General features: G+C 41.2%; 1 protein-coding gene across 1 annotated transcript; it reads right to left on the minus strand.

Moving 5' to 3' along the window:
- Positions 1-280: 280 nt before the first annotated feature.
- LOC128606151 (zinc finger protein ZFAT-like) lies at positions 281-24,970 on the minus strand. Its single transcript, XM_053622194.1, has 18 exons — positions 24,363-24,970; positions 19,894-20,177; positions 18,869-19,242; positions 15,311-15,466; positions 14,882-15,148; positions 14,592-14,771; positions 14,363-14,510; positions 12,441-13,792; positions 12,109-12,341; positions 11,921-12,005; positions 11,688-11,837; positions 11,325-11,498; positions 10,171-10,259; positions 8,122-8,260; positions 7,864-7,970; positions 7,029-7,149; positions 6,808-6,953; positions 281-5,615 (listed from the first exon to the last, which is right to left on the minus strand). The coding sequence occupies exons 3-18, from the start codon at positions 18,885-18,887 to the stop codon at positions 5,388-5,390; spliced, it is 3,594 nt and encodes a 1,197-aa protein (XP_053478169.1). The 5' UTR covers positions 18,888-19,242; positions 19,894-20,177; positions 24,363-24,970; the 3' UTR covers positions 281-5,387.
- Positions 24,971-26,346: the final 1,376 nt, after the last annotated feature.

A 26,346-nucleotide genomic window follows, 5' to 3' on the forward strand; every position in this document is an offset into this window, starting at 1 on the left:
CAGGCATTAATGAGGCATTAATCCAAAGAACACTAGCCCAATTGTAAAGCATGGGGGTGGCAGCATCATGTTGTGGGGTTATTTTGCTGGACTGGTACACATCAGAAAATAGATAGCATCATGAGGAAGGAGGATTATCTAGAAATACTGAAGCAACACCTCAAAACATCGGCCAGATGGGACAACTGGGTCTTCTAGTAGGACAGTTATCCTAAGCTTACATCCAAAGTTGTGATAAAATGGCTTAAAGACAAGAAATTGAAAGTTTTGGAGTGGCCATTACAAAGCCCTGATCTGAAATTACAGCCAAGTATTGAGAAGCTTTTGGAAGTCAAGCAGTTAAAAGGCTGTGCCAGCAAATACCAACAAAGTGCGTGTAAACTTTTGATCCACTGAAAATCTGATAATAAATTCAAACAGCATTAAAATCTCATCTATTATTTTGAAATGACCTCCTATGCAAAGAAGGTAGATTGATTTAACACAGAGAATGTTAGGTAACATGAAACGTGTGGAATTTGCGAACACCTGAAAGAGACGGCTCAATTTCGTCAATGCTTTATTCTGGTCATGGATGTGGTGAGTGTACAGCGTATCCAGAAACACTGCGCACACAGCAGGAACACACCCTGGATATCATATGCACATCCAGCTGCAGTCAAAATGATTCAACCCACATTGCAAATCAGGTTTATTGTCGAAATGTACAGACTTTCAGCTGTTTGCGATGAACAAATCAAACAAAAGCAATTAAAATAGTTCAACACAACGAATGCTTCAAGCGGTTTCCCCAAATTCAACTGAAAATGCAACTTATAATGACTCCCAAAATTATTCGACCCCTTCAAACTAAACGCAGAAGGTTTCCATGCCTGAACTCCAAGACGTACACCACTATTGACCCAAACGCACAAGAAAAGTCAGCTCAAAATCATTTATTTATTTATTTATTTATTTAAGCCACAGAAGTTTTGTGAATCTGTTCTGTGGAGCGATGAAACAAAACTGGAAGTTTTCAGCACGATGGATGTATGGTGGTCTGTCTGGAGGAAGAAGAATGAAGAAAGAACACTCTGTCCACAGTCGAGCATGGTGGAGGCTCGGTGATGTTCTGGGGCTGCTTTGCATCCTCTGGCACTGGAAACCTGCAGCGTGTGGAAGGCGAGATGGATTCATTGAAGTATCAGGAAATCCTAGGAGACATCATGCCGTCTGTGAGGAAGATGAAGCTTGGGCGTCATTGGCCCTTCCAACAGGACAATGATCCCAAGCATACCTCAAATTCCACCAAGGCTTGGTTGCAGAAGAAGTCCTGGAAGATTCTACAGGGCCATCACAGTCACCTGACTTGAACCCCATAGAAAATCTCTGGTGGGATTTGAAGAAGGCGGTTGCAGCACACAAACCCAAGAATATTACTGAACTGGAGGCCATTGCTCATGAGGAATGGGCTGAGATTCCTCAGGAACGCTGCCAGAAGCTTTGCATCTCGTTTTCAGAAGGTCATAACAGCAAAAGCGTGCTCTACTAAGTACTAAACATGCTTACCATGAAGGGGTTGGATAATTTTGAGACTGGAGAAATCAGTATAAGTTGAATTTGGAGAAACCACTTGTAGCATTGGTTGTGTTGAACTATTTCAATTGCTTTTGTTTGATTTGTTCATTGCAAACAGCTGAAAGTCTGTAAATTTCGACAATAAACCTGATTTGCTGTGGGGGTGGAATCATTTTGATTGTACATTCATGCATACCGGTGGGCAATTTAGTGTATCCAACCAGCCTAAAAGAGTGTTTTTGGGAGGTGGGAGGAAACCCACATGGACTCTTGGAGAATTATCTAATTATTGCATGTAATATGAGTGTAGTATGACCTGAAGACATGGTGTGTGTGACTCATGACCGGCTATTCTTATGTTAGAAACCTAATAACAATGGAAGTGAAAATCACTCGGCTCTACTTTTAATATAATTTTATTCACCACCATTTATAATCTCTATTTGAAAACCTGTACCATGATGTTTAGCAAATCCATCTGGAGCTTCAAAACAGATCATACAGAAGTCTAAAATATTCTGTAAAAAAGATACTTTGACAAATATATTTGATTGTAGATCAAACTGCTCTACGAAAGTACGTTTCTCTGAAACATTTATTGATGGAATTCAACAACTGTCCTTAGATATCCTTTATACAACGCACTGACCACTTTATTACAAATACCTGTACATTCATGAAGTCATTCATCAATCCAGCCAATCATGTGGCAGCAGTGTAATGCTAACAATCAGGTCAGATTAAGATAAGATGATTGCTGGTGCTGGATGAGCTGGTTTGAATATTTCAGAAACTGCTGATCTCCAGGGATTTTCACACACAACTATAGAGTCTCTAGAGTTTATACACAATATTGCAAAACACAAGAGAACATCCGGCGATGGTGGAGAGATAGTCCTGTGGACGGAAAAACAGCTTGTTGACGAGAGAGGTCACAGGAGAATGACTGCTCTGGTTCAAGCTAGAAACTACAGTAACTCAAATACAAAAGCATCCCAGAAACAAAAAGAATAGATAACATCCCCGAAAAGCACATTTTGAACTTTGTGGAGGATGGGCTACAACAGCAGGAGACCACATCGAGTTCCATGTCTATCAATCAAGAACAGGACTCTGAGGCTAAAGCAGGCACGTTTATAAAAGCGAACATCTAGTCAGTGAACATCATCTTCAGAAGGTCACCACACTGACCAACAGTATTAGTGGATTATAAATTCTTCATTCTAATAGTTTGAGATACTGGATTTTTGATTTCCGTGATCAAGATTAAAACAAACAAAAAAGTCTCGGAACATTTCACTTTATGTAATGAATCCAGAATATATGAAATTTCCACTTTTTAAATTAAATTATGGGGAAAAAATGAACTTTTCCACAATATTGAAATTTTTTGAGATGCACCTGTATACGCTAAACAACTTCCCTTTAAAAAGCAGAGTAGCCTGCGCCAGGTGCTGTTTGTTACAGACGATAGGGAGTATGCCAAGCGTGCCCTAGAATGAACTAATATCAGCTAAGATCAGTTAAATTGCACTGGGTAAATGAAATCGACTGATGAGCCACTCCGTACTCTCATCAAAGAGTCTCCAGTGGTCACTCAAAACACGCTCCTTCAAACAAGGCATACCCCCACTCAAACTTTAATTGTGGCTTTTATATGACTTTACATTCCATCTGTGTCATTTGTCTGCATCTTGGGAGCACCGCAATCAGAAATTACGCTCCTAGTTACAGTACACGATTGACAATAAGTGGAAGCTCCTTATAATCGGGTTTCCTGCTACTCCACTTTTCTACCACTGGGTGTTCGTGCATATGCACGGTCAGGAGTGTGCAGAAATATACAAAGACCCTCTCGCATAAGCAAAACTTGATCAATCACACCGAATGCATAGAAACACGTACACACGGATTACACACAGAATTATGCAGACGCACGGTTGATAAATGAGACCCCTGTTGTTGGCGTTTTTTTGTCCAATTATCTGTCCAGTTTCGCTGAGCATGTGTAATCTCAGATTCATGTTTTTCCCATCAATTACTGTCTGGTAAAAGCACATAATCTACATAAGATTTGAAGTAAAGAAAAAAAAAACCAAGTCTTGAAAATTCTAATAGTATTAAATACTATAATATACTATAGTTGCGGTACTTCATGGACAGCTCCAGATGTAGGCAGATATTTCAGAAACGTCCATTACATTCATTACAATATTCATTTTTCACCAGTCTCTGTGTCTTTTGTGTGCAGTAAGGCTTCACCACTTATTGCAAGTAGGTGGCAGTAAGATGCCCAGGTACAAAAGCAAAAATGGAAACCTCCATTAAGTGCAAGACCAATGTAACATGTCAAGGGGACAAAAATATTAACGTGCAAGAAATGCATTTAACATAAGTATTTACTTGTTAGAAATTTCGCTATATTTACATAGTTACATGCACAAATTGCCAAACAGTTTGACTGATGACGTTTCACAACTGGCAGGTGGCAAAAGCGATGGGTTTCTTTCAAATCCTGGCCTGATTACTGCCAATTTTCCAATCCACATGTATTAAAGTTTGAATAATTTAAACCTAAATATTCAAGTCCCAAATATCAAAAGGTGAATTCGGACACAACATTACTTTTACATCTATAAAGATCCATCCATCCATCTTCTATACCGCTTATCCTTTTCAGGGTCACGGGGAAACCTGGAGTCTATCCCAGGGAGCATCGGGCACAAGGCGGGGTACACCATGGACAGGGTGCCAGTCCGTCGCAGGGCACACTCACATACACACTCACACACCCATTCATACACTACGGACACTTTAGACACGCCAATCAGCCTACCATGCATGTCTTTGGACTGGGGGAGGAAACCTCCGCAGCACGGGGAGAACATGCAAACTCCATGTTCTAAACAACTTCAGGGCCACGATGGCACTCGAACCCCCAGCCCTGGGGGTGTGAGGCGAACGTGCTAACCACTAAGCCACCGTGCGCCCTTTACATCTATAAGATTCAGAGCAAAAATATTAAATAATTAGGAAACAATGTACTTTCGAGATGAGCTGTGATAAACAACGCAGTGTTTTATTCCTCTCATACCACAGCAAGTTGCCAGATTTAGTCATTTAAAAAAAAATGACACCATGCCTTTTAATCTATGTATAGTTACTTTTAATGTTATGGAACGTCCTAGAAACCAGTTAGTTCCTGTTATCACTTACATTACAGCAGCTGTAAACTGCTATAATTATCCCTGCATTCTCTCCCCTCACCAGTCTCTCTCTCTCTCTCTCTCTCTCTCTCTCCTCTCTCTCTCTGAGTTAGTAAAGCAAAAAAAGAGACTCCTTCCAAAAATGCATCTCCTTATCAACGGCTTACACACGTTTTGAAACCGCATTTATGCGGACTGCTGCCGCACTTCTGACTAATCAGAATGGTGAGTTTAGACAGCGCTGTGGTATTACATCAAATCGCTTGTCATCAGTTCGAGGTCAGATTCTGGTGAAGTCCATAATACTTCAGGTACAGAGGATTTAGCGAGCCAATCCAATTCAGTCATCTTGAAACCCATCAAATTCACTGTATTATAAAAAGCTACAAAAAGAATGAGTTAGGAAGGAGATTTTCACCAGACTTCTCCTGTATGTCTTTGGGAAAAAAAAATAAAATAAATGAATCGTATGCTGTTTTTGTGTACTGCATGCGACTACTGCCTCTATTTTCTGCGCGTTAGCTCATCAGCTGGCATTCAACACATTTCATTTCATTTTCTGCATCCTTCCAAGCTTTAGAAAGCCTTTCCATTTGTACAGCCTTCAGAATGCTCAAAAGTCTTTTAGGTCACCTCTGCAGTGCCCTCCTCAGTTTGGACAGCCTCCTGAACATAGACAATGAACTGCGATGCGTCTTCACCCTGTGTGTACACCGTGACTGTCTTGATGCCTTCCACGTCGTCTGAAGACACCACCAAGTGATGCTCTTCTCCCAGACCCACAGTGGCCTGCTGCAGTGCATCATGGATCATCATGGCATGGTCTGTCTGCTGCTGCTCCTCCTCACTCACCTAATAGGATAAAGAGATTGAGCTGATAAATGTGCTCAAATGTGTCATAGTGCCTCAGGAAATGTGCTACGCTGTTTATAGAATCTAGGCTGGTTTCACACTAAGCATATTTTCTCAACTGCCTGATGCACGTTGCATGCAATGCAGTGGGAGGTGGCCATGATAATGATAATGATAGATAATGAGTCTTTATTGGTCACATAAACATTACAGCACAGTGAAATTCTTTTTTTCTTCGCATATCCCAGTATGTTAGGAGGTTGGGGTCAGCCATGATACAGCGCCCCTAGAGTGGAGACGGTTAAGGGCCTTGCTCAAGGGCCCAACAATGGCAGCTTGGCAGTGCTGGGGCTTGACCCTGACCTTCTTATCAGCAAACCCAGAGCCTTAACCATCAAGCCACCACTGCCCCCCCATTTTCTACCTCCCTGGTTGGTAGCTGTCTTATGATAAGGGAGGAGAAAGTCTTGGAAGAGCATGAATATAATGAGAGTGAAAACATTGTAACAATGTTTCAATAGAAATTTTTTATATTTTGTATGTGTACATTCACCGATTTGTGATGTAATGTCCCACTTTAACTGTAGCTGCATGCTCTCGAGTCACACAAGCAGCTCGTCTTCTCTTGATTTTCTGCCTCCAAAAGCAACGGCTCAGGCAAACACGTGCCTCATCACCACAATTAAGCCAATCATTATTCCAGCTGCAATATCGATTACAATACACCTAATGCAGATCAGTTAGGCTAGTTAGACAGCCAGACTGTACCGTACTGTAAAGCTACTGTCATACCACAAAAGTTACTCTAGCTAGCATGTTATCTGGGGGAAGAAAATGACGAGTGTTACCCCGATGAGGAAATGCAACATTATTATTTATACTATTATAGCATAACGTTATACCAGTATTCAATTTAACGGGCAAAAAACCCCTAAAAACCTGAAATACACTGCTGAAACCTATCAGTGATGCTAATCAGACTGCTTTGAGATGTGCCAGGTGAGCAAAGTGCTTGAGAAGCTACAGGACTCGAAACCTTTTGATATTCTCGATGAGTTCTTTATCAATACTATCTTCACCTCCGCAGCTTCAGCAGCACTTTACCTTTGTTCCAAACACACTAAAACTGCCTCTTCATTCATTACTGAAAAACTCTGCAGCTACTCCCTCATGTTTAAGCAAGCAGACTTGCCTGCTCCACCACGGTGACTGTGCCAGGCGCCATGGCAACCACGGAGGCCACAGTGTCTGGGCTGTCTGTGCCAAGCTCGATTATCTGCTGAAGGATGTTAACCGACGCTGGATCCAGTCTGTCTGAAGCTGTGGCTGAGACAACACCTACGAAACAGAATGAAGATCGTTGCCCATTTCGCTGAATATCTTCTAGCCGCGTCTCAAAGTCCTGATACAGACCATTCTGTGTGTTAAAGCGAATGTTCTGCAGCACTGAAACAGCAGACTCTGTTCCCTGCACATCCTCCGTCTCGGCAATCTGAAGATACTGCGTGTTTGGTTCGTCTGCTGATTCTACCACCTGAACAAGCATAAGAGCATCGTTTAGATCATTGCCGTGCAGTCGTACTTAAACTCCAACAAGTTGCCTGAAAAGAAATGAAGCGTTGCTGGCGAATCGTCCCCGTAATGCTTGATCAGAAGACATGTCGGACATATCATGTCAGCTTTTTACAGTACATGAAAGTTTGTGAACCCTTTTGAATGTTCTATATATCTGCATAAATATGACATAAAGCATCATCACACGAGTCTTAAAAGCAGACAAAGAGAATCCAATTAAACAAAGGAGACAAAAATATTATGCTTGGTCATTTACGTATTGAGGAAAATGATCCATGCTCTATGATATGTGGGTCATATTCATGCGGAAGTAGAGAAAATTCGAAAGGGTTCACAAACTTTCAAGCACCACTGTAAGTGATCAAAATATAACCACACTCCTATAAAATACTTATCTATCAGGTTTTTGCTATAACCTCATTTATAAACTCTTATAGAGCAGAATCAATTCATCTATTATTGTTAACACTTGTTATTCGAAATTATTCGAATTATTATTATTATTATTTGCTTAACTAACTAGCTAGAGTTAACTCATTACTAATGCGTCATATGCTGCATGTATTCATGGTGATAAATGTTAAACGTGGGACTTTTTTTTTTTCTGTCAGAAAAGCAACAGGATTATTCTGTAGCAGCGCTGGGGAAGTCAAAAGTTGTTGTTTTTTCTCACCTCCCACTGATTCTCAACAACTTTGAGTCCATGCTTGCACTTCAAGTGTCTGTTCATTTCCCATTTCGTTCCGTAAACATAGTTACAGACTGGACACTTCACTCCACCTACAGATATACAAACCAAAAGCATTGTATCTCAGTCGGAAGAGACTCGGTGAGAGACTTTGCACACTTCAATGTATTACAGTTATACTATATTTTCTGCTGGAAGAAAAAAAAACAACCTTTGGACTGAAGGCGAAAGACAGAAACAGACCTTGCTCTATCACAGTCTCTGAAGTGGGTGTTCCAGGACCTGCGTTGCTATACTGCTCCCCCGGATGCTTCTTGTTATAGTGTCTTTTAAGAGAACCTGAGATGTTGCACGAGTAGTGGCAGTGTGCGCAACGGAATGGCTGAAAAGGCAATGTTACAAACATGAACACACACACACACACACACACACACACACACACACTCTGAGCACTTTATTAGGAACACCTGTACACCTCCTCATTCATGCAATTATCTAATCAGCCAGTAATGTGGCAGCAGTGCAGTGCATAAGATCAGCAGCTTCGAGTAACGTTCACGTCAACCATCAGAATGAGGAAAAAGTGTGATCTCAGTGATTTTGACCGTGGCGTGATTGTTGGTGCCAGACGGGCTGGGTTGAGTATTTCTATAACTGCTGAACTCCTGGGATTTTCACACACAACTGTCTCTCGAGTTGACTCAGAATGGTGCAACGAAGAAAAAGCATCCAGTGAGCCGCGGTTCTGCGGGCGGAAACTCCTTGTTGATGAGAGAGGCCAACGGAGAACGGCCGGACTGGTTCAAGCTGACAGAAAGGCTACGATAACAAATAACCACTCTGTACAATTTCTGTGAGCAGAAGAGCATCTCACGAGACGGATGAGCTACAACAGCAGGAGACCACGTCAGGTTCCACATCTGTCAGCCAAGAACAGAAAGCTGATGCTGCAGAGGCTCGCCAAAACCGGACAACTGAAGACTGGAAAAACAGCCTGGTCTGATGAATCTCGATTTCTGCTGAGGGTCAGAATTTTTCACCGACAGCATGAATCCATGGACTCAACCTGCCTTGTGTCAACGGTCCAGGCTGGTGGAGGTGGTGTGATGGTGTGGGGAATGTTTTCTTAGCACAGGTTGGTCCTGTTAATCAATCGCCACTTGAATGCCACAGCCTATTTGAGTATTGTTGCTGACTGTGCCATCTTCTAATGGCTACTTCCAGCATCGTAACGCCCCAGGTCACAAATGGTCTCAAAACCGTCTCAAACCGGTTTCATGAACATGACAATGAGTTCAATCTTCTTCCGTGGCTTTCCCAGCAACCGGATCTGAATCTACTCGAACTCCTTTGGGATGCGGTAGAACAGGAGATTCACAGCATGAAAGTGCACCTGAAAAATCTGCAGGAATTGTGTGATGCTTGTCATGTCAACATGGATCTCAATCTCAAAGGAATGTTCTCAAACATCTTGTAGAATCCATGCCATGTAGAATTAAAGCTGCTTAAATAAGTGAGGCCCTACCCAGTATTAGTATAGTGTTCCTAATAAAGTGCTCGGTCAATGTACATACATACATACACAACATGGTCAAAAGTATCTGGACACCTGACCATCAGAACCCCTTTGTGCTTTGTAAGGATTGGGGAAGGCCCACATACAAGTGTGAAGGTCAGATGCCCACAAACTTTTGGCCATATAGTGTACCTAAAAAGCAGTTAAGATTTTAAAGGAATATTATGCCAATATAACCGTGCCTTAATGGTGAACTGTGAACTAGCTTGATCTCCACTCTAGATTGCTAACTGCAAGGTTACATGTTCCCCCACAGTGTTTCTTTTTTTAACAGTGTACTTTCCTTTGAAAGAAGCAGTTTATAATGTTTAGACCAAGGGCTTTCCTTCCTACCCACCTACCCACCCCATGCCTTTTATTGAAACGTGCCTTTTTTTGGGAAAGGGGCAGCGTTGCAGCTCTGGTCTTGCTGTAGGTGGAGCTAATTATGGACCAGAATTTTTATTTATTTATTTATTTATAACTTTGGAACAGAAAATGTTAACAGAAGCCAGAAACAAAGAAACATGGAAAATCCTTTGCAAAGCAATATTGGGGCGTACGGTTATTTTTCTTCTTCTAATGTATCTATTTAAATCCAGAGTCCAAAATATCCAAATCAGACCTTCGAAAGGGTCGGCAGCATGGAAAACTCCCTAAACTTTCCTTTATTCACTCGTGTGTGAATGTTAGCATTTCAGATGAAGTATGTGGAAAACGCGGGCCATTTTATTTACCTTAAAGGAGACGTGCTGTTCCATGTGGCGGAGGAGCTGTGGCTTCTGTGCTGCAGTGAAATCACACTCAGTACATCTGAACTGCTTTCCTACAGGAGAGTGAAATACAAGCGACACATTCAGAAATAATAATCTCCTGTTCACGCCGGTAAAACACCCTCTACTTCAAAGTCTTTTTACTAGAACCATTCCAATTTTAAGAAAGCACAGACTCGAAGACTTCTCCTTTGTGGATATACACCAAGTTCATCCAGGGGTTAGAAAAACAGCTAGGTTATCTCCCCCATATAGCCATATTTAATAAGGGCTTCCTTGTGTCCATCGCGCTTTATCTCATCAATTAATGTGTGTTATTATTATTAAATGAACGCAGTTATTCGTACTGTCATATTCATATTGTACAAAGTTAGCTAATATGATGTTATCCCTTCTGCAAATTCTTGTTTGATAGAAGCACACTGCGAAATAAAAGAAACGATATCTTAGCAAGTAAAAATATCGTGAATATAAGCAAATTCCACAAATATTTCCCATTATTATGCCGTTTTTAAACAAATATAAGACTGTTACGCCTTTCTAGACACGTTCACTCACTTCGAGCTTGACTTTCTATCACCTTCAGCAGATAATTTAGCGTATTTCGTGTGTTTATTTCTAGAAAGAAGCAAAACTATCCACCATTAGAATAAGCTTGAAATTAGTATACATGTCAGACTTGTTTTGGTCATGTAATAATCTCATATAATAATGAGAAATATTCGTTAGGTTTTCCTTCATTCACAAGATCTTCCACTTACTAAAGATATCATTTTTGCAGTGTAGTATCTATGTACGCTTTCCCAAACTCGTTCGAAGTTTTCTTAACAGTCATTACTCGTCAGACTGAATTATAATAAGAGCTCCTCGGTCAAGATCCGTGTCTGGGATACACTCAACGCTTGTTCTCATCCGCTGCTCGTCTTCCTCCTGTCGCGTTCATGCACGTTTTTCAGCTCATACGATAAACAGTTCACATATGAACTGTAACGTGTAACGTTTTCGTGTGGTAGATATTTAGAAATTGGAGTTCGCGGTCTCTACTCCTGAAAGATGTGAAGATCTTCCGTCGCCCTGTATGACTGATCGTAGTAAGGAGACAATAAAAAGTGGTTCACCGTCTGCTGAGTGCATGAGCTTGTGGCTCTTCAGTGTGCACTTGGACTTGAACTTCTTCCCGCACAGATCACACAGGTGGCTCTTGTCGGTGTTGTGCCTGTTCAAATGAGCCTTCAGGTTGCTTTTGCTGCGTGAGGCGTAATCGCACAACGAGCACTTAAAGGGTTTTACTCCTGTATGTGTGAACAAAATCCCAGAGTCAATGATTGTATATTACAGGCAGATTTCAAACATACTTAACAATGAAAAATGAACATCGTGTATATGGGCTGAACATTTTTAAAGTGAGTAAGTTGTGAGACATTTTTCAATAAGAGGCCATTTTCCCCATACCATTTTTCAATAACAGATGTGCATTTTACCTTCATGAGCCCAGATGTGCTGCTGCATGTCAGTTCCGTTTCTTGTGAAGTAGCAATCACAGTAGGGACATTTAGAGGCTCGTTTTCCGATGACACCTTTGACATGGGCACGTATTCCCAGCGCCTCTAAAGTGGTCGTTAGTGAGGTATCTAAACAGAAAGAGCACTTATTACAATTCGATCATAAAAACTGGGACAAAGAAAATTCATTCCAGGAAGTTCATTTCTTTGACCTGGATGGTTAGATTTGATATGATGCCTAAGTTTGTCTTCTGGTAATGCCTTCTTACAGATGGGACAAACAAAGCTCTTCTTAACCTAGAGTTGTTGTTTTTTAAAAAGAAGAAGAAGAAGAAGACAAATAAGCAAACTGCAACGTCCATGGTTTTTCTTTCCACAGACAAGCATCCTTAGTACTTACAATTTCTGAGTGAGATTTAAGATGGGCCTGCAGCTTGTACTTGTCAGGTGTAGAGTACTGGCATCCTTCTGAAGGGCACTTGAGGAGAACGTTACTGTGTCTCTGGATTACATGACGCTTCAGGCAGTTTTTGGTAATGGACGAGTAGCTGCACTGGGAACAGTAATGCAGATGTTCTCGCGTATGTGTTCTTACATGCATGTTGTAGTGCACCTGGTACCAGAAAAGCTTTCCTACATAAGAAAAAGCAAAGATAAGATGTCTTGAAAGCAATGAAGAGAATTGTTGTTTAAAAGAAAGAAAAAAGGAAACAGCCTCGTATAGAAGATTACCACAGTATTCACACTCCAGATCTCCGTAGACCTTCCGTATTCTCTCAAACACTTCCAGGTTTAGTTGCCTTTTCTGCATTTGGTCTAAAATCTGTGCAAATGCAGATTTTTCCTCTAGTTGTGTGGTTGCCGAATCCTCCGTACCACTAGGGGGAGGGCTGCTTTGAGTAACACTAGACTCAACCTTGCTCTGAGTAAAAGACATGTCCGTCGGGACTTCTGACAGCATTTGGTCTTTCGGTGACATGTATGCTATCTCAGTTTGCGTGGGCAAGTTTGTATTTCCTTCACCAGGATTATTAAATTCTGTTACACTACAGTCCACGTTTGGCAAATGATCCTGCAGCTGTTCTTTGTCTGACAAATCCCCAGAGACACTTCCATGCATTTCAGCGTCCAGAGCTGTACTAGTATCAATTGGGCAATTCTCTGCGATCTCCGTTGTAGCTATATCCTCTTGGGAATCATGTACCAATTCTTCTGTAGTTAAACTGCCAGGACCTTCTGCCTCTTGTTCCTCTACACCGTCCATTTCAGTGGCTAGCACTTCCTGTGCATTGAGGAGGGACAGCTCTTTGCTGATCTCCAACTCATCTTGTCTCAACATGTCCCGCTGAATGTCATCCCCAGGTTTCAACAGACAGAAACTGCTCTTGATGGACTCGGCGAAAGTCGTGGATTCGTCCATTCCTGCGTGGGACTCACCGAAGTGCAACTTGAGCCGGACGGTACTGACAAACTTTTGCAGGCAAACTGAGCACACGTACACAAAGGGATGCTTTCGAACATGAGCCTGAAGAGCTTGAAACTTTGTTGACCCGTGATCGCACAACTCGCAGCCATACGGTCGGTTGCTACCGTGGACCATCAGATGCCGATCGCGCTCCAACTCGTACTTGAATTTACGGTCACAGACATGACAGTCATAGAGCAGCTGCCGTTTGCCTTCTCTGGTTTGGAGCCTGTACTCGTCGTAAGAGTCCTTGACTTTCCCGTCTTCCATATCATGGCTCTCTCGGATGTGCTTAAGTAAGTTCTTGACGTCGGAGTACTTCTTCTTGCAGAAGCGGCAGTGCTGCTTAATTTTCTGGTGCACCCTCTCTACGTGCACTTTAAGGTGACCCTTGCTCAGGCAGTTAAACGAGCAGTGCTCACAGCTGAACTTTTCCCCGGTGTGCTTCCGCATGTGGACGCTGAGATTGGCCTTGATAGCACTGGCGTAGTCACACTGGCTGCATTTGAACGGCTTCTCGTTGGTGTGGATTCGCAAGTGGGCTTGAAGGGAATGTTTGAACTTGAAAACCTTGTTGCAGTATTCACAGGTGAAGATTTTCAACTGGGTCTGCCCTATCCTGTGTGAAAAGACAGTTAAGAAAGTCATCAAGAAAATCAAGATGGATAACAGCTTAAATGAGTAACAGACAACGCCTATACAGTGAGATTGACACTATGGTGGAGCAGATGGTTGAATGTCAGGACAAGGAAATGTATTAATTATGTAGATCTTCTGTTTGTTGGGGTGTCGGTAAAGTCAGATTAGATTTGCCCACATTTTCCAAAATTTTTTTGTCATTTTCCAGTTCCCATTGTCCAGACACCAGCTCTACCAACCGGAGAGGGTGAGGGTTAACACATGCTTCCTTCGAGACACATGAAGTCAGCCAGCTTTTGAACTGCTGCTCATGCCGTTTCCCAGGGAACACATACGCCGGAAAGCGCGGTCTACCCTCTTCCACATACACGAGCCCTCATATGCTCACGATTGGCTATTATCGCTGTGATTGACAGGAGAGACCCTATACCATCTGATAGCTGAGGCATCGTCAAGAACAAAACTTGCAACCTCCCAATGACAGAGCGAACACTTTTCTGTTGCGCTACCCAGGAGCCCCAAGCAGCCATGTTTAGAATGAAATTTGTACCTGTTGGATTTCAGAGGCACTTCATAAGCAGCTTGCTGTATGGCATATTCTTGGTAACCTTTCTTCTGTGTAGACTCTTCTGCAGTTCCATCAGGTTGCATAACCTCCTCAGCTGGAGCAGCTTCAATGGGAACTATTTTTGTGGCACCTATAATAAAACAGCACCTTCATATTACTTTCATAAAACAGTCAACGTTTCTATTTATTTTACAGCTGTATAATATCTCACCAGGAATGGCTTCATGTGCTGCAAGAACCACGCTGACTATGGGGTTTTTGGTACAGCCTGTTGACTCAGGGTCCTTTACACCAGAGACCTTGTCTGCCTTCACTGTTCTCGCCTTCTTTGGTGAGCATTCTACATCTTCGTCGTCTTCATCTACTATTTCAATAGGACCAGGGTTCTCACCTGGACAGCAGAGGGTTGACAATATTATATCCACTGGGTGTATTCAGAATGCTGATGGTAATACAGTGGAAATGGCTTGCTGATACTACTAAGACTATAACAACTCTTACTCTGGAAGTCATCGTCATCAGGAACATCTCGGAGATCTGCAAAGCAGATGTGTTTGGAAATTTGCCGTTTGTTGCTGAACTTGCGTTGGCATTTCTTGCATTCCAAACCGGTGCCATCTTCAGCGTGTTGTGCTTTAATTGGTGATTCCATCAGCACATCAGCTATATCTTTCTTTGGTTGACTGGACAATTTGTTCGGCCTCTGTACATCTGCTTGGGCTTTCTTAGTGGATCCCTTTGGTCTACCTCGTTTTCTTTTGATGCCCTCTACAACAACGTAAGTTAGTATAGCTGTATAATAATCTAGAACCTTCAAATAAAAGTTGTAAAAACAAACAAGCCTTAAAAGAAAGTCTAGATCTGAACTTTTTTTTTTTTTTTTTCTCCAATATGGGGTTCTTTCAGACAATGATAGTTTAGAAAACATACCTGGTACTTGTGGAGACTGTAAAGGTTTGAGCGGGATAATAATGTCCTCTGCATCGCCACCTTCGTCGGTGTGTTTCTCAAGTACATGAGACAGGAGCAGTGATTTATTGGGAGAGAACAGGTTGCATATTTTACACATGAAGACTGAAGATCCCTCTGTAAATACAATAGCGTCAGAGTGAAATCAGTACAAAAACCCTGGTGGCACACAATGCTGAAGTGAAGTCTAATAGAATGGTAAGAATTCATGGATACGAAAGTTACAGTAACATTTATTAAGGAAACTAGATTCAGAAATGGAGAAGTGTTGCAGAGCGGCTGCTTGGAGAGCAGCATTAATTATCCTGCTCCATCTTAGTAGACATGCCAGACACCACTAATCACCTATTATATGTATAGGACAGGAGTTACATTGCTGAAATTGTATTGAACCACAGAACCCAACTTCATGTTTGTTGTTCTGCAGTGTGTTCAGATCATCATCGGGGTCATAATCATTCAGTTTCTGAGGGTGTCTGAGGGAGAACTGATTGCATTTCATACCAACATGGCGGATATGTGTACGTCTTCACTCCGGTACTTTATAACTTTAAGTATAAGACGCTTTTGTGTTGCGTCTTTCTACTCGCAAGAAGATGGTGATCACACTTACGGTCATGTGAAAAAAACAAGTTGGCTTTATTTTTTTTTGACATATTTGGACAAAGCAAACATTTTATTATCTTTGAAGGAGTGCCTATTAATGAAGTTGATATACCTGAAACCACAAGGAAAATGAGCTTTTCAGTATCAACAGATGTGATATTCTTCTGTGGGAAAAAGAAAAAGTACACACTTGGCCTCAGAAGTTAGTTTTGCCCCCTTTAGCAGAAATAACTTCTTGTAGGTGTTTTGCATAATTGTCCACCAGGCTTGCTGGAATATCTGACCACTCTTCCATGCAATATTCTTTCAGTTGCATGATGTTTGAGGGTTTTCTTGCATGTTCTGCCTGTACCAAATCCCCCCCACAACATGTCAATGGGATTCAAATCCAGGCTTTGACTAGGCCATTCCGTAACCCTCCATTTCTTCTTTTTGAGCCATTCCTTGGTGGATTTGCTAATGTGCTTAGGATCATTATCCTGTTGAAAGGTCCGATTACGGTTCAACTTCAACCTTCGGACAGATTGCCTCACATTATCTTCAAGCACTCTTTGATATGATGCAGAATTCATAGATGAATAAATGAATGCAGGCTGTCCAGTCCCTGAGGCAGTGACACAACCCCAAACCATAACATTTCCACCACCGTGCTTCACAGTTGGTATGAGGTGCTTCACCTGAAAAGTTGTCTATGGTCAGCGCCAAACATATCTGCTGTTACTGTGGCCAAACAACTCTCTCTTTGATTCTTCTGTCCAGAGCACATTAATCTAAAAGGCCTGGTCTTTGCTGTAAATTATAAGTGTAGTCTTGCAAAGACTTTTTCCTGGCTCGCCTCCCATGCAGCTCAAACTTGTGTAATCTCTTTCTGATTGTAGAAACATGCACTTTGACACCAACAGTTGCAAAACTTACTAGCAGATCCTGTGATGAAAGTTTGGGGGTTCTTGGAGACTTCTTTGTGCATCAGACGGTCTGCTCTTGAGGTGAATTTGCTGGGACGGCCAGTCCTGGACTAATTGGCAGTCGTTTGAAATCTGCACCATTTGTAGATGATTTTCCTCACAGTGGAATGATGTATTTCAAATAATTTGGAGATCTTTTTATATCCCTTGCCAGACTCATAGGCATCCACAAGCTTTTTTTCTGAAAGCCTTACAACCTTGGCATGATGACATCACACAATCACAACGGGAATACCAGACACCCAGTATTGAACACCTGATTAATGTAGGGGTGTACTTACTTTTTCAACGTGACTGATGATTTTTGTCAATTTAAATTGTGAAAATTACTACTGTTTCACTGAAAATTAGGCCCTGTTTCAAAGAGGATCAAATGTTTGCTTGTCCAAATATTTTTAAAAAAACCACACAATTTCCATGGGGTGTACTTATTTTTGCACATGACTGTATTATTCTCCAAACAAGCTGCAGCACAGCCTCGATGTGGGTAAAGCTGCTCTGATGAGAAAATGAGAAAACTGCTGTAGGCCATGGTTGCTGAACTTGTTTGCAGTGTTAGAATTATTTAGCATTAGAAATGGTTTGTCTGTCGAGGTCTTGGGTCTAAATGCACATTAAGAATAAATGCTCTGACCATGTGGTGGCTATATATGTGGTGGCTATATATTAATTGAAAATCAATTTTAGGTGATCATAGAAAAAATAAAAAATAAATCAACAACATATTTGCAGTCCTTGTTTAGGGAATATACTTCAGCTGTTTTGTTTTTTATAATCAGGCATTTGAGCAGCTGCGTTTTCGGGTTTGTTTTTACAAATGTTGTCACATATCCGACTTGTTCTGAACATCCAGCAATGTAAATAAAGTTATTTCATCACTCATCCGACCCCTGCTGGGGGAGGGACCCCCAATAGAAACCCTTGTAGAATTTGTATCGGTTTTAATGGAAACTGTAATGGTCCTGTTGGTCTCTACTGGTAATTTCTTGCCTTCTATTGCGAGCACGTTATGTCCAGTGGACACCATTAAAGACCAGTAATGGTTTAAATATTCAGCTGATGGTTTGAAATGGCATTTGTCGAATTTCTCTGATGGTTTCTATTGTTTGCTTGTTTGTTTTTCAGGAGGGACGGGCTTTGTTAGATTTCAAATATCCTCGGCAAGAGACAAAACATCAAAATGATAACAGTTTGCGGAGCCTTTGCAGGATCTGTCTTGGTTGGTTGTTTTCCAAACCGTAAACAACTCTAGCTAATAATCAGATATTTAAGAACTTTTACTGTCATTTTCCAGATAATGAGGGGTATGATGGATGCTGGCTATATTTTTATGAGGGAAATTAAAACACCTTAGTTTTAAATGTGCTACTTACTGCAAATGAGTTCAGGAACTATTTTAAATCATTTTTTTTAAAAAAAATTATAACTAAAAACAAGCTAAATTCTCCTCCTGTTCTGGGTTTTCTCGAGAAAATAATAGTTCACAGTATGTTTTCCATTGCTTCATAATGAAATATATTTTCTGTTGGTAAATTCTGCAGTCTTACAGGACTCAGTGAAACTGTAGAGGACCGTTATTAGTCATTAGACTGTACATGTGGCTGCAGGGTTAAGCAGTCTGAGGTGTCGAGCTGTTAGACATGCATGGGAGTGAGTGAGTTTGAACACCGACTATCAGTTTCGAGACGAACATTTAGACTCGGGTGTCAACTGAACTGCGATTAATTAAAGCAACTCGAGCACCGAGAGCGTCTGAAGAGCTCAAATTCAGAAGTAAGTGCTGTAAACCAAGACAAAAGCGAAAGCCCGTCTTCACTCAGTGCGCCTAATTAATCGCTCAACTTTAGGATGTGAAGTTACAGGCTAGTTTTACCTGCTCTCCGCTCATCAAATCATCGGCATTGGCTGTTTCTTTTCATGCCTGCAAACCAAGCCGCTTTTTGCCTACCTGCTCGCGCTGGGTCCATGCTTCTCAATTAAATCAGTAGTCCAAAAAACAACAAATGATTCTTATATGTATTTACGGCTCTAAACAACATTTGAAGTGGTATTTATTGTATTAAAATTACTTTAGCAGGCGTTTATGGCGAATCTGCGACATCATATATGGCGGATTGAGTCTCCTTTTTGGAGCTGTTCTAGAGGAGTGTAGCGCGGTTCAGTGAGAGCGCCACCTGGCGGCCTGGAGGTGAGTCTGCGGAAATGCAGCCCTTTGACTGGGTCACACGTTTTATATTATTGGGTTAGGAACATTTTTTGATGCTGTGTCATGAAGTACACTTGCATGAAGTGCACTGGTTAGTTGTTTGTCACCACAAAAATCTGGAAGACAAGATGCAGAATGGTTATTAATCAATAATGCAATGTACCAGCTGATATAGTTTGCAAACAAATTGACCATTTGAAAAGACTTAAACCCACAGACTGTATAAAAGAAAAAGAAGAAGCAATACCCATGGACATGTTTACAACTGTGAACCTTTGTTTGTTTTATTTAAAAGAGACATTTTTAAAAGAGTAATATATTACTTTTGTAAATACTGAAATACCTTTGATATCGGTGACAATATACTGTATGTATACATGTTTGATATATGCATGTATTTTCTGTTTGGACAAATTTTTTATTGTATGATGTAAACCCTGTATTGATGCCTGTATTTACTGCAAATTATTGTAATCTATTTAGAAAATTTCAGTAAAGTATATGTGAAAAGAAAAACTGCTGGGATTTTTTGAACGTACGTGTTTATTGCTTTGAGCCTTCTCTAATTTATCAGAGAATAATGTAGAAATGTAGTTTTCCATTTTCACCTCTTTGTGTGCTTTTAAAAAGTACTAGGATAATTTTGTCATTAGAAGGCGTCAGTAGTTATTGTATGACTACATTAACGGTGTACATATTTGAGATTTCCTTATCACATGATCATTACAGGGCATTTGTGGTTAATGGTTAGCACGTTTGCCTCACACCTCCAGGTTCGGGGGTTCGATTCCCACCATAGCCCTGTGTGTGTGTGCAGAGTTTGCATGTTCTCCCCGTGCTGTGGGGATTTCCTCCAGGTACTCCGGTTTCCTCCCCCAGTCCAAAGACATGCATGGTAGGCTGATTTTTCCTGTCTAAAGTGTCATGTGTATGAATGGGTGTGTGTGTGTGTGTATGTGATTGTGCCCTGCGATGGATTGGCACCCTGTCCAGGGTGTACCCTGCCTCGTGCCCAATGCTTTCTGGGATAGGCTCCGGGTTCCCCGTGACCCTGTAGGATAAGGGGTATAGAAAGGGGATGGATTATCATTACACATCTAACTCATACTAAGCCATAAACCACTTAAGTATTGGATTAACATGGAAGAATAAACAAAGATCACCAGAAAGGCACATCAACGACAAAGGGATAACGCCACAATGAAAACATGTTAATGCTCTTGTAACATGCACCTAAGGTATGAAGAGTATAAAAGACATACACATATATAGAAAACAAACGAGTTCATGAAGTGAACAAACTGCACACACCAGGGATTTTCTCCAAACATTACACTATTGTTAAAATACTTTATTTAGAGAGGTGAATTCTTTTTCAAGCTGTAGATAGGACAGGATATTATTAAGCAGTTCTGAAAGCAAAGCTGTTGTCGTGTATGACAACAATATGCTACATTTGGACGTGTTTTTGTGAACGCATCTGTATTAATGGTGTAACTTACTGTACTTGAGATTTCCCCAGCACACTATGCTGTCATAGCTGTAGCTCATACTCTAATCAACAGCTCGTGTGCAACTATTTTCCACAACAGGTTATTTACATGTTGTTATTTGGCTGATGCTTTTATCCAAAATGATAAGAGGATAAAACGGAGGGTCTTGGCAGCATGGTGGTGCTGGGATTTGAGCTCACACCCCTCTGATCAATAACCCAGTGCCTTAACCACATTAAACTATCCCGCAATAAGAGGACTGTTCGAAAGTGTTGGAACACTCTTGACACTTTCTCGCCTTCACATCGATGTTGAACAGTTTGATCACAGTTTTTGTATATACACTACAGGTGCATCTAAAAAAAACATTTAATATCGTGGGGAAGTTTGTTTTTTCCCCGTAATTTAATTCAAAAAGTGGAACTTTCATATATTCTAGATTCATTACACAAAGTGAAATATTTCAAGCCTTTTTTTTTTGTTTGTTTTAATCTCGATGATTACGGCTTACGGCTCACGGAAATCAAAAATCCAGTATTTCAAAATATTAGAATAAAGAATTTAGAATACAGAAATGTCGACCTTCTGAAAATTTTGTTAATTTATGCACTCTATACTCGGTCGGAGTTTTAATCCTTTTGCATGAATTACTGCATCAGTGCGGTGTGGCATGGAGGCGATCAGCCTGTGGCACTGCTGAGGTGTTCTGGAAGCCCAGGTAGCTTTAATAGCGGCCTTCAGCTCGTCTGTATTGTCGTGTCTGGTGTCTCTGATAGATTCTCTATGGGGTTCGGGTCAGGCGAGTCGTCTGGACAATCAAGCGCAGTAACACCACGGTCAGCAAACCAGTTACTAATAGTGTTGGCACTGTGGGCAGGTGCCGAGTCCTGCTGGAAAAGGAAATCAGCATCTCCATAAAGCTCGTCAGCAGATGGAAGCATGAAGTGCTCTAAAATCTCCCGGTAGACGCTGCATCGACTCTCGACTTGAGAAAACACTGTGGACCGACACCAGCAGATGACACGGCACCTCAAATCATCACAGAATGGAAACTTCACACTGGACTTCAAGCTCTGGGACCTTGATTTCCAAATGAAACGCAACATTTACTTTCATCTGAAAAGAGGACTTCAGACCACTGAGCAATGGTGTTTTTAGTAAAAAGGTGTTTTGAGTTAATTAGCTGATTAGAATCTTCTCAGGTCGACATTTCTGTATTCTGAATTCTTTATTCTAATATTTTGAGATACTGGATTTTTGATTTCCGTGAGCCGTAAGCCGTAATCATCGAGATTAAAACAAAACAAAAAAAAGGCTTCAAATATTTCACTTTATGTGTAATGAATCTAGAATATATGAAACTTCCACTTTTTAAATTAAATTACGGAAAAAAAAACCAACTTTTCTACGATATTCAAATCTGAGACGCACCTGTATATGGCCAAAAGTATGTGGACACCTGACCTTCACACCTGTAGTATATGTGGTTGTTCACAAATCTGTTGCCACAAAGTTGGAAACAGATAATTGTTTAGAATGTCTTTGTTTGCTGTAGCATTCATTACAAGTGGAAGAACTTGAGAGCCCTGACCTCAACCCCATTGGACACCTTCGCGATGACCTGGAACACCGACTGTACACCAGTATTAGTTGTAGTTATAGCAAACAGTGCGTACAGGAGTTCAGAGAGTTTTTTTGTGCGATTGTTGCGGCCCAAGACGTCTGGTTTTACTTCGGCTATTTTCAAAATTTGCCTTGTAACTTGCGCCATTTTTTTGTGCGGTCTTTCACAGTGATGTTTGTTGGTAAACAAGACCTTTTAGCTGTACTCGTGTTTGACGCACGTGAATTCAAAAGGGCTTTGGCTGAACACGCGTCGTGACGACATCACGGGATTCGTCTTCGCCCAAACCTGCGGAAAATCTGCTGTAATTATGAAAAATGACAAGCTCCTCAAAATATTGCATTAAGGGACTGCGTTATGATGAACCCTAACACCGACTGCACACCCAGTATTAGTTGTTGCTATAGCAACAGCACAACATTCATTTATATGTATCATTATAATGAGTAGTGAATTCGGTACGATCCATTAGATCCTGTTAACGTTTTTATGAAGCAATTTGCAAACTTTACATCAGGTCAAATTTGTACGAGAACACCACACGGTAAAAGTTTTGCGTGTTCTTTCCTTTCGTTTCAAATTACTTTCCCACACCTTGTTGAGAACGTGCGGTGTTGATCTGATATCTTTCTACTGTTTCCACAACAAACAGCCAACAGGAATAAAGGAAGTAAAAAAAAAAAAAAAAAAAGTTTATTCGGGTCATCAATCATAAAAAAGTGACACCGTTCTGATTAAAAGGTTTATACAACTATGTGCTTGTATCCATTTCTTCCTCAATCTGCATCTCAGTGGCTCTCCAACCAGTCAAAGCAAACACCCTCCTCTCAGCGATTCATCCGCACTAAAGCTGAGTGTAGGATGTTTACAGTGACTGCAGCTGGACTGTCACTAATCACGCACCAGAAGAAGAAGAAGAAGAAGGGGGAAATAAATGATTTTTTTTTTTTTTTAAATGTCCTTTATAGTGTTTGTAACACTCAGGAGGTGCACTCTGTCCTCTGTTCTTTCTACAAACTTGCACTTGTTTCAGGACAATCTGAGCACTTTGTATCTCTTTAAACAGCTTCACACTCGGATTGGATTCTGCACGGACTGATGAACATGAAGATATGTAGTAGTCAAATGGAAACATCCCAGAAAGTATGGCTGATGGTGGTGGTGGTGGTCAGTGGCAGCAAACATCCAACTGAAAGCTCAACACTTCACACACAGCTTCCAGTCGGGGATGTTTACAGTCACAAACAACCGGCTCAGTTCTCTCTCTCTCTCTCACACACACACACACACACACACACACACACAATCTATATGTGCAGTCCATGTTCACACAGGAAAAAAAGAGAAGTAATTAGACGGGTGAAAGTGCAGTGTGGGCCGCCATCTAAAGAGCAAAGCGCAGTCCAAACACACAGTTAGACCCGTTCTGCCTTTAAAACAGGAACATGATGAGGATCTCCATCTGAACATTTACTTCACACACAAAACAAAAACAAAATCACACACATACAGTAAACAGTTCAGTTTCTAATCTGGGGTTAGTCACTATTCAGGTTACACTTTTCTACATCACTTCTGTGGAAGATTGCTCTCTGGCGAAAATTCACATTCCTGCCAAAGCCCTACAAATTTTTTAAAATAATAATAATAATACAAAAACATTACTGGAATAAAGAGAATGGTGTCAGGTAAACATGTCTGCTCATTAACCCGGAAGTAAGAAACATATTTAAAGCTTATATATACACACACAAACAGAGAGAGAGAGAGAAGAACAAAACAAATATCGCCTGTGAAAAGCTCGCTCACACACTCACACACACACGAAGCCAAGTTGTTTTTGTAGCAGTTAGAAAAGTTGGTCGAAGAGGAAGCACACGAGCTAACCGTGTCCTCAAAACGCTTATGAGACTGTAAACTTTAGTTTAACGCGAATTAAAGGCGCAGAAACGAGCTCCGCTGCTGTGCGGCGAAATGTTTCCGCACACTTGGTCGACACGGCTGAAAGTCATTCTGCTAGAGTCCTGTAAGATCCCAGCGCACACTGAGTGCGGCTAGCTAACGGCGGCTAAGCTCAGCAAACACAGCTACCGCGGACTGTCCTTTCACTCCTATATACCTCCTTCCGTTCGCCTCCTCCTTCTCCTCTCCTCCTCTCCACAGCACTCAGCGCGGGTTACACTACACTTTATGACTCTTTTATTTCCTCCAGTTCTCCCTGCCACAAATTCCGAGTCTCCGCCATTCTCCTTCCTTCCGTCTCTGTCGCTTGTCTTTAGTTTGACCTTTAGTTACCCGACCGCACGCGCGCGACACCAATGTTGACGTAATTGCCATGGTAACAGGATCCCGCCTCAGACGTGCATTCGTGCGCGTGCACGAGAGGACGAAAGGCGCTGGAGGTTAAGGACACCTGGGGCTGCGTTCCAAACCGCATACCATCACTACGCTATTGCAGCATTCCAGACCGCCACCACAGCTGCGCCCGGCATCCGGATAGTACTCTATGCAGCAGGGCAGGGTGTGATTTGGGACGCAGCCCTGGAGAACTCCTCTCCACCACATGGATTCATTCCTTCCTGCTCTAATTTCCTTTACTGAGAATGACAAGAACACGGTTATTTCTTATAGTGTCTTGATTAATAAATGTTAGTATAATGTTAATATATTCTAAGAGTAAAAGGACACTACAGTTACACAGCTTGTTTTGTGTTTAACCAGTGCTGCGTCAGTTATGCTAAAAGACTTAAAATATTACACACACATTATATATATATATATATATATATATATATATATATATATATATATACACACACACACACACACGTGTGTGTGTGTATATATATATATAGATATACATACATACATATATAACACACACACACACACACACACACACATATATATATATATATATATATACACACACATACATATATATATATGTGTGTGTGTGTGTGTAGAAACAAATTGTACAACGCAGCATAATTTGCTAGTTATTAACACTGTATGTGCATTCTTGCAGTTTCAAAGTAGATTTAAAAAAAAAAAAAAAAACAGTTATCTTTTTATGCATATTGTTTACATTAGACTATGTAGGAGAAGGTAAATTACCATTACCTACACACACACAAAAAAAGTGCCCCCCGCCCCAGCCCCATGTGTCTTGTGGAATAAAATGTCACAGCTTGAGAAAGGGGCCTTTGCTAATCAACACTCCTGTTATAAATAGACCAATCGAGGCAGAAGGACCATGACGTGTGAACACAACAAAGCCTGGATATGTGATGGTTTATATTTGGCAGAGATTGGGGTCAGCTCATGAATGCACTCACCACTGGTTCAGCGAATACACATAAACTAAAAGTCTGATGCAAACCCATGCACTGGAATGTAAGATTTCTATAAATACACATAGGCCGATTTGCGTACATTATTACGTACGTGAATAATTCACGTCAATTTTATTCATATAGTGCTTTTAACAGTGGACAGTGGCACAAAGCAGCTTCACAGAAAGTCCAGATATAAAATTTCTATTTATTCCTAATGAGCAAGAAAGAGGCAATGGTGACAAGGAAAAACTCCCCGAGAAGGGAACCCATCCTCATCTGGGTTACACCAGATAGTTATAAATTTCTTTTCTATAACTGTATACTATACATTCCAGCAGTGCTAAGTGTGTTAAAAGGAACTTGAGTATGAGAAGCATTAGTTTTAACTTTACATCTCTTATATCTGGAATTCTCTTGTACCTTATATCTCTTGCAACTGAAGTTATTAACTGTTCAATGATTCCAACTTGAGTGTAAACTGTTCTTACCAATTGCTGTATTTAGGCTATTCAAGGACCAACATCCAGAGCCAATTTTAGGATATCTGTGTGGTACCAACGACAGTAAACCCATGGTGATCTCTAGGCTATCCATGCAGGGCCATCCTCAGCACCAGCGAGCGATTTTCAGGTGAACGAGGCTTCAAGCAGAAGTGGGGCATCAATATGGATCAGGCAGGTTCGGAAGGCATAAGAAGTCAGGATCACTGGTATCTCAGGAATAATTTGTGTAGCTCCACAGCGGCAGGGCAGGGGGTGGGGGTGA

This window comes from Ictalurus furcatus, chromosome 1 (assembly GCF_023375685.1).
Source record: "Ictalurus furcatus strain D&B chromosome 1, Billie_1.0, whole genome shotgun sequence".
NCBI classification, from domain to species: domain Eukaryota; kingdom Metazoa; phylum Chordata; class Actinopteri; order Siluriformes; family Ictaluridae; genus Ictalurus; species Ictalurus furcatus.